The 21,309-nt window shown below is 42.2% G+C and overlaps 1 protein-coding gene across 4 annotated transcripts in view; it reads left to right on the top strand.

Annotated features, from left to right (window-relative positions):
* Positions 1-21,309, top strand: part of LOC110502313 (adhesion G protein-coupled receptor A3) — a 264,724-nt gene that overhangs the window by 19,142 nt on the left and 224,273 nt on the right. For all 4 annotated transcript variants that reach the window (XM_090216662.1, XM_090216661.1, XM_036959858.2 and 1 more), the window contains exon 2: positions 4,792-4,863. In XM_090216662.1, coding sequence (XP_090072788.1) covers positions 4,792-4,863 — 72 coding nt within the window. The remainder of the gene's footprint in view (positions 1-4,791; positions 4,864-21,309) is intronic.

Here is a 21,309-nt window from a genome sequence, read left to right as displayed (position 1 = left end):
GATGGGTAAAAGAACACAAACGCTGGACAGAGGAGCTCTTCCTAGAAGGTCAGCATACCGGAGTCGCCTCTTCACTGTTGACGTTGAGACTGGTGTTTTGCGGGTACTATTTAATGAAGCTGCCAGTTGAGGACTTGTGAGCCGTCTGTTTCTGCATAGAATAGCCTTCATTTCTCAGAACAAGAATAGACTGACGAGTTTCAGAAGAAAGTTCTTTGTTTGTGGCCATTTTGAGCCTGTAATCGAACTCACAAATGCTGATGCTCCAGATACTCAACTAGTCTAAAGAAGGCCAGTTTTAGTGCTTCTTTAATCACAACAACAGTTTTCAGCTGTGCTAACATAATTGCAAAAGGGTTTTCTATTGCTCAATTAACCTTTTAAAATGACTTGGATTAGTTGGACTTAGCTAACACAACATGCCATTAGAACACAGCAGTGATGGTTGCTGATAATGGACCTCTGTACGCCTATGTACTATAGATTATCCATTTAAAAATCTGCTTTTTACAGCTACAATAGTCATTTCCAACAATAACCATTTCTACACTGTATTTCTGATCAATTTGATGTTATTTTTTTGGACAAAAAAAAACAAGGACATTTCTAAGTGACCCAAAATGTTGAAAGGTAGTGTACATTTGTTTCATCACAAAACCGTAGAGCAACATCTGTGCTGTGAAGTCCACAATGAAAACATTGCGTGTAACGAACAGTTACATGACCTACAGCGTGGTCATGCAGGTTCATGTTTTTCCGACAGTTTACTAAACAACTACTGATTTAGAACCACAGAATTACTGCAAGTCATCACAGAGAAAACAGACCACTGCTTCCACTATTCCAGCACCATTTCAACTTAAACATTTAAGCTTCATGAAATCAACTAGACTATATATCCTTAGTTTAATTAATACAGTGAAAACAATCTTAAAAATACCAAAAACAATTTAGTCCAATCAATTTAACAAATTGTCATGTGGCAGTCCATGGGACTGTTTTCTGTTTGTGTGTGCATGTGTGTGCAATAAAAAAAAAACTCTTGACTCGCCCTACATGTAGACTAGTTGCCATCCTCCTCTCTTTCATGTTGACAAAACGGTCTATGACTGTGTAGTACACACTTTTTAGTTTTTGTTGTCAAAGGCTACCTGGCTAAAATGATTGCTAGCCTGACTTCCTCGCAAGGGCAAGAATGAACCAGCTAACGTGAGCCTACTAGACTACATACTGAACTTCAATCGTCTCAGGCCAGTGGCACAATATACTAATTTATGGTTAGATTACAATCTCTGTCATTGTCCTGTACAGAGAATTAAGACCAATTCCCCATCTCCATCCTTTGCTTAGGAAAGGGCCGACAACACAAGCAGACCAGAAACAGACATGTTTTTCTGACAAATACGTTTTGCTTTTGATGTGATTTTATTGGAGTGAAGCCAAATCCAAACTGGCCTCCCTTGGTGGGTGGTTTTGCGCCAGGTCTACCAACAGTTGAGCCCAGCTCAACGCTGATTTGCCAAAGGGAGGCCAAATGCTTTCTGGCATCAATCAATCAAATTCTACGTAGGCATGGCCTAGTCTTTTTTTCCAGACAGAATCACATACTTGGGCTACACATACTGGCTGTTTCCCTCGCTCGGGCGATTTCTCCGGTGATCTAAAGTCACTTACGAATTGAAAGAAAATTATGAAAACACAGAGAGATGAAAGAAACCAATAAAAAATACAAATGATAAATTAATGTAAAATATTTTGGGAAGCCTGGCTTCCCTTGGCATCCATGATTACATGCCACTGGCTGCCTGCCCTTCAGAGTGGTGTTTTGCCTGTACAGGGAGTATGTGAGAAATCAAATCAAATGTTATTCATCACATGCAGATGTTATTGCGGGTGTAGCGAAATGCTTGTGTTTCTAGCTCCAACAGTGCAATAATATCTAACAATACACACAATACACGCAACCTAAAAGTAAAAAAAATATAATTAATGATTATATAAATATTAGGATGAGCAATGTCGGAGTGGCATAGACTAAATACAGTAGAATAGAACACAGTGTGTATATAAATCAAATGTATTTATATAGCCCTTCTTACATCAGCTGATATCTCAAAGTGCTATACAGAAACCTATATACCTATGTGATGAGACCTATATACATACGAGACCTATAAACATATGAGATGAGTAAAGCAAAAATATGTAAACATTATTAAAGTAACTAGCATTCCGTTATTAAAGTGGCCAGTGATGTCAAGTCTCTAAGGTGCAGCCAAATTTCTTCAGCCTCCTGAGTGGTGAAGGCGCTGTTGGTGTGTGAACCATTTAAGATCATCAGTGATATTTACGGCGAGGAACTTGAAGCTTTCCACCTGCTCCACTACGGTCCCGTCGATGTGGATAGGTGTGTGCTCCCTGTGCTGTTTCCTGAAGTCCACTATCAGCTCCTTTTGTTTTTTCTACATTGAGTGAGAGGTTATTTTCCTGGCATCACACTCCCAGTCTCGTCATTGCCTACTACTGTTGTGTCGTCTGCAAACGTGATTTTTGAGTAGGAGGCGTGCGTGGCCATGCAGTTGTGGCGAGGGTCAGCAAAGTGGAGGTGTTGTTTCTTACCTTCACCACCTGGGGGCGGCCCGTCAGGAAGTCCAGGACCCATTTGCACAGGGCGGGGTTCAGACCCAAGGCCCCAAGCTTAACGATGAGCTTGGAGGGTACTATGGTGTTGAGTGCTGAGCTGTAGTCAATGAACAGCATTCTTACATAGGTATTCCTCTTGTCCAGATGGGATAGGGCAGTGTGTAGAGCAATGTCGAGTGCATTGTCTGTGGATCTTTCGGGGCGGTATGCAAATTGGTCTAGTTTGTAGTGGCTGCTTAAAAAAAAAACAGAACCATGGATTTCAGTTTCTCCTGGTCAATATACTACATTCAGGGTGAGGAACCATCTAACATCAAGTTTTAAAATAGTGAACTACTTCTTTTGAACTTCTGGCAAAACTCTTATGATGCTCAGTTTTTAACTCTCAACTTGTGCTCCTATGCAGTAGCTTGTCTCTCCGTTGACCGATTTTAATATGAACTTGCTCAGCAGTCTCTATTAAAGGTCTTTAATGCCATTATACACTGTATTTATGCTCTCAAAATGTTCTTTGAATATACATTTTTTTTGTGTACATTTTCACTGTGTGTATCCCACATCATGCCAATTCCAAAATAACTACAACTCCCCACCCCCCTCCCGCTAGGCTGGTGAGTAATTTGCCTCTTCAGCACAATGCATTGTGGGATCACACTGCTTAATCCTAGGGCATTAGAAGGTGACAAAAGAAGATGACTCGTGACACAACCTAATTACCACTCTTGCCAAACCTCTGCCATTACTCCTGAGAATGGAAGGGGAGGAAGAAGACGAGCGAGTGATTTGACCTTGGGTGTCTGTCCGTAGGAGCGTGCCAGTAGGAGACATTCAACGTTGTGCATGCAAAGCAGCAGGCCCCGTCTGCATGCAGACTCACTGCCATGCTCCATCACGCACTGCATGGCTTTACCGCCAGGCCAGCCCTGCAGCAGACAGGATGATCTAAGGTCTGGCAAGAGCGATTTAATATTTTAGCAGATATGAAATCCCCAAAATGCCATTTTAGGTGTATTTCAAATTATGTGCATCTGGGCAGAGGAATGAGCGTGACATAAATCATTACACACTCAGCCTACAGCTCTGAAGGGAAGGAGGGTCAGTAGAGAGGGGTGAACTAGGTATCTCAGCATTCAAAGTCAAAATAATTTACTGCTGTATTCAAGTCCATGAGTGGAAATCAATGGAAGAACGTTGCCGAGATCCTGCATTGTTCGTAAAGTGTTGGCAGGCAGGGTGTAAATGTCTGTGTGCGTGTGAATGTGTGGTTGAACACAGACTAGTGGTTGTTTACTGGTGTGTGGGTGGACTTTATATTTTGTCTGATATGTTTGTTTGTTTCACTAGAGCAGCAGGTAACACAGCCCTCCATCTGTGTCCTAACGAGTCCCCCTGGACCCTCCAGACACAACACTGATGGGCTACTGTTTTTCACTATGGGATGATGTGCATTTGTGTGTCTGTGCACTGCATTCGTCCTTGCTTTTGTGTAATTGTTTCTGTGATGATCCTTCCGGAGGCTCAGTGTGTTATGACTGATGTTTTTGAGTAATTGGGTGTGTTCTGCTAAGAGGCTTTGCAGAGAGTCTTGAATGAATGTTTTTAACCCTTCTTGATACACAAACAAATACCCATATTACAAGATAAATACTCAAGATCCTTTTCCCCAGATTCTTTTAAAATAAAGCACTACTTTACCCTTTAAATATACTTCAACAAGAACAGAAATGTATATCCACATAGAGTCCTGGGGCAAATATGTATTTATTGCCTATACTGTACCTGTTGAGCACATGCACATCATTGACTTGTTTGCGGTTCATAGTGGTAGCTGTAGATCGGGGGGGGGGTCAAACAAGTTTTGCCCCGGGGGTCGCATTCGGTCTTCAATTAGGTTATATTTCCTAGCCATCAAAAATGGCAAACAATAGCCACAAAAATCCATAAATAAGACCAAAAAAATGCATCCAATATGGGACATTTAAGGCCAGATTAAATCAGAGATACATTTCTATCTCTCACCAAGTTATTGACAGGATGCATCATTTATTGGACATTTGTCTGTATTTTTGTGATGTCTACTAATAAGTCTACTAATAGGTCGAAAGGCTCACCATCTCACAGTCATCCTTTCCACTCTTCTGTCCACAGGATCCTCAGTAACAACAAGATCTCACTGCTGAAAAATGCCTCCTTCTTTGGCCTGAGAGTCCTGGAGAAACTGTAAGTAAGCCATCTGCTGCTGGGAATTGTTCTGTTTGTCCTCCCCTGAGCCATAATGGCTGTCATCATGAGAATGACCCTGCCTGCGCTGTGGAAGGGACAGTGCAAGGGGACAGCCACGGGGGCTAGGGTAAAGCTCAAGGAGCTCTTGTTGTTAATGCTAGCCCAAATCAAATGTTGACTGCTTCCACTTTCAAGACACTGCACTTAACATCAATTGCCTGAGTAAATGTCTTAATATTTGTAATATATAGTAGAATATACACTGAGTGTACAAAACATGACATAGACTGACCCAGATTAATCCAGGTGAATGCTATGATCCCGTATTGATGTCAAGTGTCAAATCCATTTCAATTTGTGTAGATGAAGGGGAGGAGAAAGGTTAAAGAAGGATTTTGAATCCTTGAGAGAATTGAGACATGGAGTGTGTATGTGTGCCATTCAGAGGGTGAAATGGGCAAGACAAAAAATGTAAATGCCTTTTAAACAGGGTATGGTAGTAGGTGCCAGGCGCACTGGTTTGTGTCAAGAACGGCAACGCTGTTTCACGCTCAACAGTTTCCCGTGTGTATCAAGAATGGTCTACCACCCAAAGGACATCAACCCAACTTGACACAACTGTGAGAAGCATTGGAGTCAACATGGGCCAGCATCTTTGTGGAACGCTTCCTAGAATTTGTAGAGTCCATGCTCCGATGAATTGAGGCTGTTATGACGGCAAAGGGGTGAGTGCAACTCAATCTTAGGAAGGTGTTCCTAATGTTTGGTATGCTCAGTGTACATCATATCATAAATAGGGTCCTATAAAATCCCATTTATTTGTTGCCTGATTCCGTTTAGTTTTTTCCAAAATTCCATTTTCCCTGTTTTGTTTTGCCAGGTTTCTGTTTTCAAGGTTCTGCTCTCAAAATGTTAAATTTGTACATTTTAATCATTTAACAGACACTCTAATCCGAAGCGACACACAGGATCAATTAGGGTTAAGTGCCTTGCTCAAGGGCACATCGACAGATTTTTCACCTAGTTTGCGCATGTGAACACAGGCAGAGAAGCACAAGAAGAGCGGGAGTGCGGTGGAAGAGGATGTGAAAACACTTCGTTGGGGACCGCAGCAAGGCAAATAGGTGCAACAGCAAAACGTCACTTCTAGCGACAAATCAAGGAACCAATAGCGGATCTCACTGACAAATTGTTGGCAACATCTCACGGCTACATAGGGATGGGCAAGACTCCCTCATGACCAGTCCGTCCATCCTGCCAGCTGTAGCTGTTGGCAGTGCACACCGGCTGTGCTATCACGAGCGGGGTGTGCCAAAGCACCGCTTACAGGTGCCCTCAGTGAGTGGGCTGTGGGGGCCAGCTGTTGCAGAGTCTGCACGTTTGGCGCCCAGAAGGCTGTGGTGCTACGGCTGACTGACGGGCTTACCCAGCACCGTCTGTGATGCTGTGGAATTTTGATTCTACCACACTGTGACCAGAGTCCCCATTACTGTACCCTGGATCTGGAAGGGAGAGGAGGTAGCTAGACACATTGGGATGAGACTGAGGTGATGATTATACAGCATATTGCCTGGTGTTTCTAGTTACTCAAGCATTTGAGGGTATGGACTATTATTCTGCATATTGTTCTGTTTTAAAGATTATATCATGTTTTGGTTATTGAGCTGCTGGCTATGTACCATTGATTAGTATATATTTGCAACCACCTGCTCAAAATGGAGATTCATGTTCGACGCAATTATTTTACCTTTTTGTTTTACCCACACTGGAATTGATACATTTCATCACCTCAGAGAGGAGACGTGTTGAGTGATGGCTTGAATCTCACCATATAGTCCTGGGCTCATTATCTGTCAAAGTGGGTCAAATTTATAGCATGCATATGAACAAAGGACACCACTGTTCTCTGTCCAGATGTGATGCTTTACTAGTTCAATGTGTTCCCACAATGTAAACTATCCCATTCCATAGCATTTCATTTCCTTGAAACCCATGTCGTCAAATTGAGAATTCAGTAATAGTATGTGACCTATGTAGCATGTGATATGTACAGGTAACTGCCAAAATAATGGAAACATGAGTAAATGAGGGATACAAGAAGTGATTCCTAATTAAGCAATTAACATGAACAATTAATTAAGCAATTAACATCCCAATTATGCTTAAGGTCATGTATAAAAATGCTTGGCAGGCCATTATTTTGGCAACCATGGCTATGCCCCCATAGGATTACAATGCCCCCATCCACAGGGCACGAGTGGTCACTGAATGGTTTAATGAGCATGAAAATGATGTAAACCATACAGTCCTGGCTGTCTCAGTCTCCAGATCTCAACCCAATTGAACACTTATGGGAGGTTCTGGAGCGGCGCTTGAGACAATGTTTTCCACCACCATCAACAAAATACCAAATGATGGAATTTCTCATTGACGAATGCTGTCGCATCCCTCCAATAGAGTTCCAGACACTTGTAGAACCTATGCCAAGGGCATTGAAGCTGTTCTGGCTCGTGATGGCCCAACACCATACTAAGACATTTTATGTTGGTGTTTCCTTTATTTTGGCAGTTACCTATATGTGTATGTACAGTGGGGCAAAACAGTATTTAGTCAGCCACCAATTGTGCAAGTTCTCCCACTTAAAAAGATGAGAGGCCTGTAATTTTCATCATAGGTACACTTCAACTATGACAGACAAAATTAGAAAAAAAATCCAGAAAATCACATTGTAGGTTTTTAATGAATTTATTTGCAAATTATGGTGGAAAATAAGTATTTGGTCACCTACAAACAAGCAAGATTTCTGGCTCTCACAGACCTGTAACTTCTTCTTTAAGAGGCTCCTCTGTCCTCCACTCGTTACCTGTATTAATGGCACCTGTTTGAACTTGTTATCAGTATAAAAGACACCTGTCCACAACCTCAAACAGTCACACTCCAAACTCCACTATGGCCAAGACCAAAGATCTGTCAAAGTACACCAGAAACAAAATTGTAGACCTGCACCAGGCTGGGAAGACTGAATCTGCAATAGGTAAGCAGCTTGGTTTGAAGAAATCAACTGTGGGAGCAATTATTAGGAAATGGAAGACATACAAGACCACTGATAATCTCCCTCGATCTGGGGCTCCACGCAAGATCTCACCCCGTGGGGTCAAAATGATCACAAGAACGGTGAGCAAAAATCCCAGAACCACACGGGGGGACCTAGTGAATGACCTGCAGAGAGCTGGGATCAAATTAACAAAGCCTACCATCAGTAACACACTACACTGCCAGGGACTCAAATCCTGCAGTGCCAGACGTGTTCCCCTGCTTAAGCCAGTACATGTCCAGGCCTGTCTGAAGTTTGCTAGAGAGCATTTGGATGATCCATAAGAAGATTGGGAGAATGTCATATGGTCAGATGAAACCAAAACTTTTTGGTAAAAACTCAACTCGTCGTGTTTGAAGGACAAAGAATACTGAGTTGCATCCAAAGAACACCATACCTACTGTGAAGCATGGGGGTGGAAACATCATGCTTTGGGGCTGTTTTTCTGCAAAGGGACCAGGACAACTGATCCGTGTAAAGGAAAGAATGAATGGGGCCATGTATCGTGAGATTTTGAGTGAAAACCTCCTTCCATCAGCAAGAGCATTGAAGATGAAACGTGGCTGGGTCTTTCAGCATGACAATGATCCCAAACACACCGCCCGGGCAACAAAGGAGTGGCTTCGTAAGAAGTATTTCAAGGTCCTGGAGTGGCCTAGCCAGTCTCCAGATCTCAACCCCATAGAAAATCTTTGGAGGGAGTTGAAAGTCCGTGTTGCCCAGCAACAGCCCCAAAACATCACTGCTCTAGAGGAGATCTGCATGGAGGAATGGGCCAAAATACCAGCAACAGTGTGTGAAAACCTTGTGAAGACTTACAGAACACGTTTGACCTCTGTCATTGCCAACAAAGGGTATATAACAAAGTATTGAGATAAACTTTTGTTATTGACCAAATACTTATTTTCCACCATCATTTGCAAATAAATTCATAAAAAATCCTACAATGTGATTTTCTGGATTTTTTTTCTAATTTTGTCTGTCATAGTTGAAGTGTACCTATGATGGAAATTACAGGCCTCTCTCATCTTTTTAAGTGGGAGAACTTGCACAATTGGTGGCTGACTAAATACTTTTTTGCCCCACTGTATGTAGAGTTTAAGTCAGAAGTTTACATACACTTAGGTTGTAGTCATTAAAACTCAGTTTTCAACCACTCCACAAATTACTTGTTAACAAACTATAGTTTTGGCAAGTCGGTTAGGACATCTATTTTGTGCATGACACAAGTAATATTTCCAACAATTGTTTACAGACAGATTATTTCACTTATAATTCACCTCATCACAATTCCAGTGGGTCAGAGGTTTACATACACTAAGTTGACTGTGCCTTTAAACAGCTTGGAAAATTCCAGAAAATTATGTCATGGCTTTAGAAGCTTCTGATAGGCTAATTGACACCATTTGAGTCGATTGGAGGTGCTCAGTGCCTCTTTGGAGGTGCTCAGAACTCAGTGCCTCTTTGCTTGACATCATGGGAAAATCAACAGAAATCTGCCAAGTCCGCAGAAAAAAATGTAGACCACAAGTCTGGTTCATCCTTGGGAGCAATTTCCAAACACCTGAAGGTAACACTTTCATCTGTACAAACAATAGTACACAAGTATAAACACCATGGGACCACGCAGCCGCCATACCTCCCAGGAAGGAGACACGTTCTGTCTCCTAGAGATGAACGTACATTGGTGCGAAAAGTGTAAATCATTTCAAGAACAACAGCAAAGGACCTTGTGAAGATGCTGGAGGAAACAGGTACAAAAGTATCTATATCCACAGTAAAATGAGTCCTATATCGACATAACCTGAAAGGCCACTCAGCAAGGAAGAAGCCACTGCTCCAAAACCGCCATAAAAAAGCCAGACTACGGTTTGCAACTGCACATGGGGACAAAGATTGTACTTTTTGGAGAAATGTCCTCTGGTCTGATGAAACAAAAATAGAACTGTTTAGCCATAATGACCAACTTTATGTTTGGAGGAAAAAGGGGGAGGCTTGCAAGCTGAAGAACACTATCCCAACTGTGAAGCACGGGGGTGGCAGCATCATGTTGTGGGGTTGCTTTGCTGCAGGAGGGACTGGTGCACTTCACAAAATAGATGGCATCATGAGGGAGGAAAATGATGTGGATATATTGAAGCAACATCTCAGCTTGGTTGAAAATGGGTCTTCCAAATGGACAATGACCTCAAGCATACTTCCAAAGTTGTGGCAAAATGGCTTAAGGACAACAAAGTCAAGGTATTGGAGTGGCCATCACAAAGCCCTGACCTCAATACTATAGAACTTTTGTGGGCAGAACTGAAAACTTGTGTGTTCTGAGCAAGGAGGCCTACAAACCTGACTCAGTTACACCAGCTATGTCAGGAGGAATGGGCCAAAATTCACCCAATTTATTATGGGAAGCTTGTGGAATACTGTCCGAAACATTTGACCCAAGTTAAGCAATTTAAAGGCAATGTTACCAAATACGAATTGAGTGCATGTAATCTTCTGACATACTGGGAATGTGATGAAAGACGTTAAAGCTGACATAAATCTTTCTCTCAGCTATTATTCTGACATTTCACATTCTTAAAATAAAGTGGCGATCCTAACTGACAGGGAATTTTTACTAGAATTAAATGTCAGGAATTGTGAAAAACTGAGTTTAAATGTATTTGGCTAAGGTTTATGTAAACTTCCGACTTCAACTGTATGCATGTTATAGTATGTGATATGCATCAATCTGAGTTCCTTGCCCACGGGCATTTACTTAAGAGAGGACATATGTTGTTTTGGCCACTTAGTTAGAACCTTGACCAAAAGGTCCTATATGTCATGATGAGTAGATAGGTTAAGTGTAGAGCGGCAGAGAGATGGAGTAGAGTGAAATGACCTCACCTCTGAGACAGCATCAAAATGCAGGGTGGCGACTGGCGTTCTTCACTCTGTAAATGGACGTCAGGAGGGTGACTCGTCCTCTAAAGTTTGTTCTTGTTGTTTTCTGTTGGAAAGAGGTATATTACTGACATCTATCCACACCTCTTTAGGGTAGTGTCTCCTTCGATAGTGATTGATGTATATATGGCACATCCTCAAAGGACAAATCACTTTTCCTGATTGAGCAACAAACAAGTGCAATTTTGTTCACAATGATAATATATATATATTATTTGAGGGATAACGTGACATGTAGGGTTATAAAACTGCATCCTGGGTTAAAGGGTAGGCAATATAATTGACTGTGTATTGATTAAAGCTTTGATGTCGATGACACAGTGGGGTCTGTAATGATTAGATCCCTTGATAAAGATGAGCAAAATAGACTGAATAAAATTAATAATACAAGTACGAGCTATATTATATGCTCAGAAATGTGTTTTTTTAAATTATTGTTTATTAATACAATTGCTCAGAGGAAGAGATTTTGTTTAACAAGTAATAAATAGCAAATTCTCAAAGTAAGGGGGTCAGAATTATTGGATCCCCTGTTTCAAATACTCCAGCACCCTCCCCTTGTGAGAAAAACGACATTGAGCCAGCATTGGCACTTGGGTTGAACTGGTGTTATGGTCATATGAACTTGAAATAGAGGCATTTGGCCACACTCACTAGCGGTGGGTTTGGACTTCTGAAAGAACAATGCGTATGCAGAAAATACCTTGTAAATACATCGTTTCTCCAAGATGGCATAGCAGTCAGACGTCCTTTGCCCTCGTCTTGTCGTGTCCCGTATATATATATATATATTTACATATTTCTTCGCATATCTTTTATGTATTTTCTTTTCCAAAAACTCAACTTCAAAACACTCTCCTGCAACCCGTCTCACCAATTGAAAAAAAGTATTATTTACCTCAAATCTGAAATCCACAATAGAAGCCAGCCAAAAGCTAGCCAGAAGCTCACCAGAAGCTAGCCAGAAGCAAGCCAGAAGCTAGCCAGTTTACTGGCTAAAGTTAGTATTCAGCTATCCACGATTGATGGTCATCAGCTAACCTTTAGCTCGAAAAACTATCGCCAGTTTTGTACAACGCGACTCAGACCAGAACATACCGGACCTATTTTTCTCTCCATATCCCCAGATTTCAACCGAAAGCTCTGGACATTTACACCTGGGTCTTGCAGCTAGCTAGCTGCTATCCGTATGACTATTGCCTTAAGTCGATCCCGGAGCAAACATAAATTATTCCAGCGCTAGCCAGCTGAAGAGTTCCATCAGCCACTCCTGGGCTACAATTACCAATCCGGACCCGTTTTACTGCCGACGCAGTTTTTTTTATTCACTGCTTTAACACACTCTAGCCGTGTCTGAATCCTGGCTTAGGAAGACCATCAAAAATGTGGATATCTTCATCCCTAACTACAACATTTTCAGACAAGATAGAACGGCCAAAGGGGGCGTGTTGCAATCTACTGCAGAGATAGCCTGCAGAGTTCTGTCCTACTATCCAGGTCTGTACCCAAACAATTTGAACTTCTACTTTTAAAAATCCACCTCTCTAAAAATAAGTCTCTCACCGTTGCCGCCTGCTATAGACCACCCTCTGCCCCCAGCTGTGCTCTGGACACCATATGTGAACTGATTGCCCCCCATCTATCTTCAGAGCTCCTGCTGCTAGGCAACCTAAACTGGAACATGCTTAAGCATGTTCCAGTTTAACACCCCAGCCATCCTAAAATCTAAGCTTGATGCCCTCAATCTCACACAAATTATCAATGAACCTACCCCAAAGCCGTAAACACGGGCACCCTCATAGATATCATCCTAACCAACTTGCCCTCTAAATACACCTCTGCTGTTTTCAACCAAGATCTCGGCGATCACTGCCTCATTGCCTGCATTCGTAATGGGTCAGCGGTCAAACGACCTCCACTCATCACTATCAAACGCTTCCTGAAACACTTCAGCGAGCCGGGGTATCCTGGAAGGATATTGACCTCATCCCGTCAGTAGAGGATGCCTGGTTATTTTTGTTAAATGCCTTCCTCACCGTCTTAAATAAGCATGCCCCATTCAAGAAATTTAGAACCAGGAACAGATATAGCCCTTGGTTCTCTCCAGACCTGACTGCCCTTAACCAACACAATAACATCCTATGGCGTTCTGCATTAGCATCGAACAGCCCTTGTGATATGCAACTATTCAGGGAAGCTAGAAACCAATATACACAGGCAGTTAGAAAAGCCAAGGCTAGCAGAAATGTGCTTCCTGCAACACAAACTCAAAAAAGTTCTGGGACACTGTAAAGTCCATGGAGAATAAGAACACCTCCTCCCAGCTGCCCACTGCACTGAGGATAGGAAACACTGTCACCACCGATAAATTCACTATAATTGAGAATTTCAATAAGCATTTTTCTTCGGCTAGCCATGCTTTCCACCTGGCTACCCCTACCCCGGTCGACAGCACTGCACCCCACACAGCAACTCGCCCAAGCCTTCCCCATTTCTCCTTCTCCCAAATCCCGTCAGCTGATGTTCTGAAAGAGCTGCAAAATCTGGACCCCTACAAATCAGCCGGGCTAGACAATCTGGACCCTTTCTTTCTAAAATGATCTGCCGAAATTGTTGCAACCCCTATTACTAGCCTGTTCAACTTCGCCGTGTGAGATTCCCAAAGATTGGAAAGCAGCTGCGGTCTTCCCCCTCTTCAAAGGGGGGGACAATCTTGACCCAAACTGCTACAGACCTATATCTATCCTACCCTGCCTTTCTAAGGTCTTTGAAAGCCAAGTCAACAAACAGATTACCGACCATTTCGAATCCCACCATACCTTCTCCGCTATGCAATCTGGTTTCAGAGCTGGTCATGGGTGCACCTCAGCCACGCTCAAGGTCCCAAACGATACCTTAACCGCCATCGATAAGAAACAATACTGTGCAGCCATATTCATTGATCTGGCCAAGGCTTTCGACTCTTGTCAATCACCACATCCTCATCGGCAGACTCGATAGCCTTGCTTTCTCAAATGACTGCCTCGCCTGGTTCACCAACTACTTCTCTGATAGAGTTCAGTGTGTCAAATCGGAGGGCCTGTTGTCCGGGCCTCTGGCAGTCTCTATGGGGGTGCCTCAGGGTTCAATTCTTGGACCGACTCTCTTCTCTGTATACATCAATGATGTCGCTCTTGCTGCTGGTGAGTCTCTGATCCACCGCTATGCAGACGACACCATTCTGTATACTTCTGGCCCTTCTTTGGACACTGTTAACAAACCTCCAGACGAGCTTCAATGCCATACAACTCTCCTTCCGTGGCCTCCAATTGCTCTTAAATACAAGTAAAACTAAATGCATGCTCTTCAACCGATCGCTGCCTGCACCTGCCCGCCCGTCCAACATCACTACTCTGGACGGTTCTGACTTAGAATATGTCGACAACTACAAATACCTAGGTGTCTGGTTAGACTGTAAACTCTCCTTCCAGACTCACATCAAACATCTCCAATCCAAAGTTAAATCTAGAATTGGCTTCCTATTTCGCAGCAAAGCATCCTTCACTCATGCTGCCAAACATACCCTTGTAAAACTGACCATCCTACCGATCCTCGACTTCGGCGATGTCAACATAGCCTCCAATACCTTACTCAATAAATTGGATGCAGTTTCTGTACAGCACTTTGAGATGTCTGCTGATGTTCAAAGGGCTATATAAATACATTTGATTTGATATCACAGTGCCATCCGTTTTGTCACCAAAGCCCCATATACTACCCACCACTGCGACCTGTATGCTCTCGTTGGCTGGCCCTCGCTTCATATTCGTTGCCAAACCCACTGGCTCCAGGTCATCTACAAGACCCTGCTAGTCCCCCCTTATCCCAGCTCGCTGGTCACCATAGCAGCACCCACCTGTAGCACGCACTCCAGCAGGTATATCTCTCTGGTCACCCCCAAAACCAATTCTTCCTTTGGCCGCCGTTCCTTCCAGTTCTCTGCGGCCAATGACTGGAACGAGCTACAAAAATCTCTGAAACTGAAAACACTTATCTCCCTCACTAGCTTTAAGCACCAGCTGTCAGAGCAGTTCACAGATTACTGCACCTGTACATAGCCCATCTATAATTTAGCCCAAACAACTGCCTCTCCCCCTGCTGTATTTATTTATTTATTTTGCTCCTTTGCACCCCATTATTTCTATCTCTACTTTGCACATTCTTCCACTGCAAATCTACAATTCCAGTGTTTTACTTGCTATATTGTATTGCTACAATTGTATTGTATTACTACTCCACCATGGCCTTTTTTTGTCTTTACCTCCCTCATCTTACCTCATTTGCTCACATTGTATATAGACCTATTTTTATACTGTATTATTGACTGTATGTTTGTTTTACTCCATGTGTAACTCTGTTGTTTTATGTGTCGAACTGCTTTGCTTTATCTTGGTTAGGTCGCAATTGTAAATGAGAACTTGTTCTCAACTTGCCTACCTGGTTAAATAAAGGTGAAATTAAAAAAATTTAAATGCAGAAAATACCTCATACCTACTGTAAAATATGGCGGTGGATCTTTGAAGTTATGGTGCTATTTTGCTTCCAGTGGTCAATGTCATCATGAACTTAGGCAAAAACCTTGTCGCCTCAGCCAGAAGGCTGCAACTTGGCTGCGAGTGGATCTTCATTATGCGTCCAGTATGCAGAAAGTTGGAGGTCGTTTCACGAGCCAATTCTAGCTAGCTTTAGTGCAGTGACTGTAAGTCTATGATATCTAATAGCATGCTAGCAGTTCCCATAGACTCCCAGTCATTGCGCTAACACTAGTCATCAATAAGGCTAACGCTAGTTAACAACATCCTTCAAACTGCATGCAGTAAAAATGGTATCCACGAGTTCATCTGACTCTGGGGAAGTAGATAAAATGCTTCATTGCCAAAATCCCAAAGTGTCCCTTTAATGTTCCGTAGTTTTAAAAATGAACACTGGTATGCAGGCAATGTCTAGAGAGGCCAATTTCTCTTCTCTCTCTTCATTGTTGCCTCTGTGATGCCTGGTCTCAGTGGATCTCTCTGCAAGGCTATCATCAACTCTGTTTTTCTGCCTAAAAAATAGGAGCATTCCCCCCTTGCTTACGATTTTGGATCAACATTTGAACATAATTATTTATTTACAACATTTGTTAGGGTTTCCAGACAGGAAGTGTGTGAAATCACCCTGGGTCTGCAGAATGTCCACCAAAGCTGTTGCCAGAAAATTTTAATTTCTCTACCATAAGCTGCTGTCAACGTCATTTTAGAGAATTTGGCAGTACATCCAACCGGCCTCACAACCGCAGACCACGTGTAACCATGCCAGCCCAGGACCTCCACATCCGGCTTCTTCACCACAGGTGAAGAAACTCTTCCAAGAGCTGGACGCCCTGCCAAACTGAACAATCAGGGGAGAAGAGCCTTGGTCAGGGAGGTGACCAAGAACCCAGTGTTCATTCTGAAAGAGCTCCAGAGTTCTTCTTTGGAGATGGGAGAACCTTCCAGAAGGACAACCATCTCTGCAGCACTCCACCAATCTGGTGGTCGGAACTAGAAGCACAAGCATTTCGCTACACTCGCATTAACATCTGCTAACCATGTGTATGTGACAAATAAAATTTGATTTGATTTGATTTGATTTGATTTGATTTGATATGGTAGAGTGGCCAGACGCAAGCCACTCCTCAGTAAAAGGCACATGACAGCCCGCTTGTTTGCCAAAAGCCACCTAAAGACTCTCGGACCATGAGAAACAAGGTTCTCCAGTCTGATGAAACCAAGATTAAACTATTTGACTTGACTGCCAAGCGTGACGTCTGGAGGAAACCTGGTACCATCCCTACGGTGAAGCATGGTAGTGGCAGTATCATGCTGTGGGGATGTTTTTCAGCAGCAGGGACTGGGAGACTAGTTAGGATTGAGGCAAATATGACCAGAGCAAAGTACAGAGACAAATGTTAACAAAATGCTGACCAATGTAATAAAGTAATGTATTTTCAAATAAGTTACCTTACACCTTATGTTGAGTGACAATTTGTTAGCTACGCTATCCATACGAACCGCAAAGCATCTCAACGGGTGTTGAGCATTTGTAAATTCATCAGTTATTCTGCGCATCAGTCTTTCCATAATTGTATGATTTTTTTTTGTTTGCAAATGAACTCAAGCTTACAGACAATGTCAAATGTAATATAGCGAAGCATCTGAGTGAGTTGGGTGCGCAATTACGCAGGTACCTTTCCGAAACGGATGACACAAACAACTGGATTCTTTATCCCTTTCATCCCCTGCCTCCAATCCACTTACCGATATCTGAAAAATTGTATTTAATCAGAAGCCACTGCCAGATTTCTGGATTGGGCTGCGCACAGAGTATCCTGCCTTGGCAAATCGAGCTGTTAAGACACTGATGCCCTTTGCAACCACGTACCTATGTGAGAGTGGATTCTTGGCCCTCACTAGCATGAAAACTTAATACAGGCACAGACTGTGTGAAAAATTATTTAAGACTGAGACTCTCCAATACAACCCATTTCAGAGTTATGTGCATCCTTTCAAGCATACCCTTCTCATTAACCTGTGGTGAGTTATTCACCATTTTCGATGAACCTATAAGGTTTTATATATATAAGATGGTTAAATAAAGAGCAAAATTATTTATTATTATTATTTGTGCCCTGGTCCTATAAGCGCTTTTTGTCACTTCGCATGAGCTGGGTTGTGAAAAACACTCATTCTTATGTTTAATGAATGTATCGTATAGTGTGTGTGTGGCAGGCTTACAATGATGGCAAAAAACAAAATTTGGGAGTACGCTGAACCTGGTGCTAGAGGGGGTACACAGCTGGAGGTTGAATGTTTGAAGGGGTACGTACGGGACTATAAAATGTTTGGGATCCTAGGTTTCCTTTCCTATGATGTTGGGGCTTGCCAGACGGTGACACTAAAGTGACTGACTCCTCCGTCAGTGAGTGTAGCCTACCAAATCGCATCGGTGAGAGAGCCATTCATTTGACTCCCTAATTTGCATGAGCTACTGGTATAGGTAGTTGTGAGCCTCATTCTGGTCCAAATATGATAATTAGGGCCCTCACGGAATCCAGTCATTAAAACAATATTCAACAATTTTCCAAAATGTATTCACCTTAGTAGGGAATCAACTAAATGTATTGAAAATGAATGAATTTGCCCAAGTTTATCAAAAGCCATGAACATAATCATCAGTGATTCGTATTTCCTGCAACTTTCGGAAGAGACAATGAGATTTCCCTGTCTTTCTAGGCCCATGTGCGGTGCTCGTCGCTACCAATTTGTGTAGCCGTTAGCGATGATGCTAATGAAAACAGATGTAAAGGCTTTTCTAAAAAATCTTCTCAATTAAATTTTAACTACAAAGTAGCTCATGCTTACCTGGTAGAATGATATCATTGATGATTATTTTCATCAATCCAGTTGGTATTTTTCCCAGACCTCAAAAGTGATCTCCTGATGTGGTTTAAGCATTGTTGGGGTACCTAGAACATACGAATTAATGTTGTTTTTTTCTCTAAAAAATGTGTAAAACCTGGAAATCAAAACCTTTTAAAATGTATTTTTCAAGATAATGTGAGATATTTACATAATTTTTCTGTTTTAATAAAATACAATTTGAAGAACAAATATCATTGTAGCATTTCATATCTTGCAGTAAAATAAGACTTTATTCTCAAGAGAAGACTTGAGAATTGAGATTAAATGTTTATGGATGAATGCTTTCTTACTTGAAAAATAGTCCTGATCATAGAGGGCTAGACCTAGATAATATCCAAAACACTGAAATCATACATTGTCAGTAATTTGTACTGTCTTTCTACATAATGCAACACATATTTCCAATCTGGGAGGTAAACTCAATAAAATATTCAATAATTTTGCTGTGTATTTCAGATGCCATTAAAATGTACCAGAGACCAGAGTTCCTTCTGCAAAAATGTGAGGAATAAATTGTGCTTGAGTTGCATTTTAGAAATATTCCAATCAAACCGATGATTAAACGAGAGTGTTGAAGTACTGAAAGAGCAAATAATTGATATCTTAAAAGGTAATGAAAATATAAACTCATATACCCACAAGCTTGGGCCATTTGAAATAGATTCTATCAACACGTGGTATTTTCTTGTCAGGCAGTTATTATTAATGCATGATGGTTGGACCTGCCAGTGTGTTTTATGTTATTTTCTGTTATTTTCTGGTATGTAACTGATTTTGAGGGAATCCCAGTCCCTTTTGATCCTCTGGCAGTGGTTGCTATTACTGTGACATGGTGTACCCTCAGTCGCTCTAATTGGACTGAACTGTCTTACTATCTGTCCCTCTTTTACTCTCCTCTGAGAGATCTCAAGCATATTTATTTACATTTCACTCTGTGGTTATCCATCCTAATTAGATGTGCTTTATCTAATTTGAAGTGTCTGATGAGATATGTCTTCCTGCCGCCTTGTTTCCTCAGTGGGAGAGCAAATTGACCCAGGTTTTGTAATATGAACTAACAAGTTATTACTGTACCATTAAGAACGGAAAATTATGTCTTGGCAGTTTTAATATTTTCTTATCAAATGTCAGGCAAATTAGAATGTTTGTGTCGTATTATTCTGTGCATTCATGGATGGATTGGAATACATAATGAGATGTCTTGAACTGAAGTGGCTCTGTAGTGTCAAATGCAGTCCAACCTTCAGAGGAAGCAGTTTTTCCAGGCAGAATACAATGACCATAGTTAGGCTACATTGTGGCCTTTTCTCACTGTCAGAGACTGCTCTCTACTCTCATTAGTGTACCTCTCTGTTTTCTCTCTCTCTCTCTCTCTCTCTCTCTTTATTGGCATGGGAAACACGTTTACATTGCCAAAGCAAGTGAAATACATAATAAACAATAAAAAATTAACATCAAACATTACCTTCACAAAAGTTCCAAAATAATAAAGACATATGTCTTCGTACAGTGTTGTAACGATGTGCAAATAGTTGAAGTACAAAAGGGGATAGAAATAAACATAAATATGGCTTGTATTTACTGGGGATGCATGATATATTGGTAAGCATATTGGTAAGCATATTGGAATCGTCCGATATTAGCTAAAAATGCCAGCATCGGCCCGATGTCTAGTTTAACACCGATGTGCATAACCGATGCAGCTGGGAGGAGGTGCTCTTATTTGCAATGGACTTTTCAGTGTTCCAATACTTTTGGGAATTAGTGCTACAGGAAGCACATTTCTGCTTGGGGGCTATTCGATGCTAATGCAGAACGCCACAGGATGTTTTTGTGCTGGTCAAGGCCAGTCAAGTCTGGGGTGAACCAAGGGCTGTATCTGTTCTTAGTTCAAAATTGTTTGAATGGGGCATGCTTATTTAAGACCGTGAGGAAAGCACTTTTGAAGAGCAGCCCGGCATCCTCTACTGATGGGATGAGGTCATTATCCTTCCAGGATACCCGGGCCAGGTCGATTAGAAAGTCCTGCTCGCTGAATTGTTTTAGGGAGTGTTTGACAGTGATTAAGGGTGGTCGTTTGACCACGGACCCATTACACATTCAGGCAATGAGGCAGTTGATCTCTGAGATCCTGTTTGAAGACAGCAAAGGTGTATTTAGAGGGTTGGGCGAGCTAGAGGCATGGCGATTCAGACAGCTAGGAGGCCGGGGATAGCAGGCTAGCAGATGGGCCTCGGGGATGTCGCAACTGAAGAGCCTGTTGAAACCTCCTCGGACGGTTACGTCGGCAGACCAGTCGTAATGGATCGGCATGGTGCCGTATTGGCAGCAAAGGGTACAGGGCAATTGGCAAGAGAAGTGTTGAAGCCCAGGAATTGTCTGATGGATCTCTTCGGCTAGCCGGGAGATGGGCCTAGCTCCATGCTATCTGGTGCTTGCTTCGGGACAGAGACGGGAGTAGCCAGGAGTAGCCACTCGGATAGCAGCTAGCTAGCTGTGATGATCCGGAGTAAAGGTTTTTAGCTCGCGGTAGGAATCTGGAGATGTGGTAGAGGAAAAGCAGTCCTATATGCTCTGGGTTTATATCGTGCTGCGCAGACTGGCAGGAATTGACCGGGCTGAGGCTGGCAGATGTCCGAGTTAATGGTGATGACCGCTAGCAGTGGCTAACTGACTACTAGCTAGTAGCTAGTTAGCTGGCTTGCTTCTGAAGGGGGTTCCTGTTCTAAAGTATAAAAAATAGCAGATCCATATCACATTGGGTGAGGTGGGTTGCAGGAGAGTATATTCAGTCGGTAGATGTAAATTGAGATAAAAAATATATACAAAATATATATGAAGCAAAACCATATATATATATACACGGGACGGGACGGGATAAGACAAACAAACAAATTATTTCACATGTATTGCTACACTTTGCACTTC

Source organism: Oncorhynchus mykiss, chromosome 23 (genome assembly GCF_057628025.1).
Source record: "Oncorhynchus mykiss isolate SJ-2025 chromosome 23, ASM5762802v1, whole genome shotgun sequence".
Lineage (NCBI taxonomy): Eukaryota > Metazoa > Chordata > Actinopteri > Salmoniformes > Salmonidae > Oncorhynchus > Oncorhynchus mykiss.
This window is presented reverse-complemented; position numbering and strand designations above follow the sequence as displayed.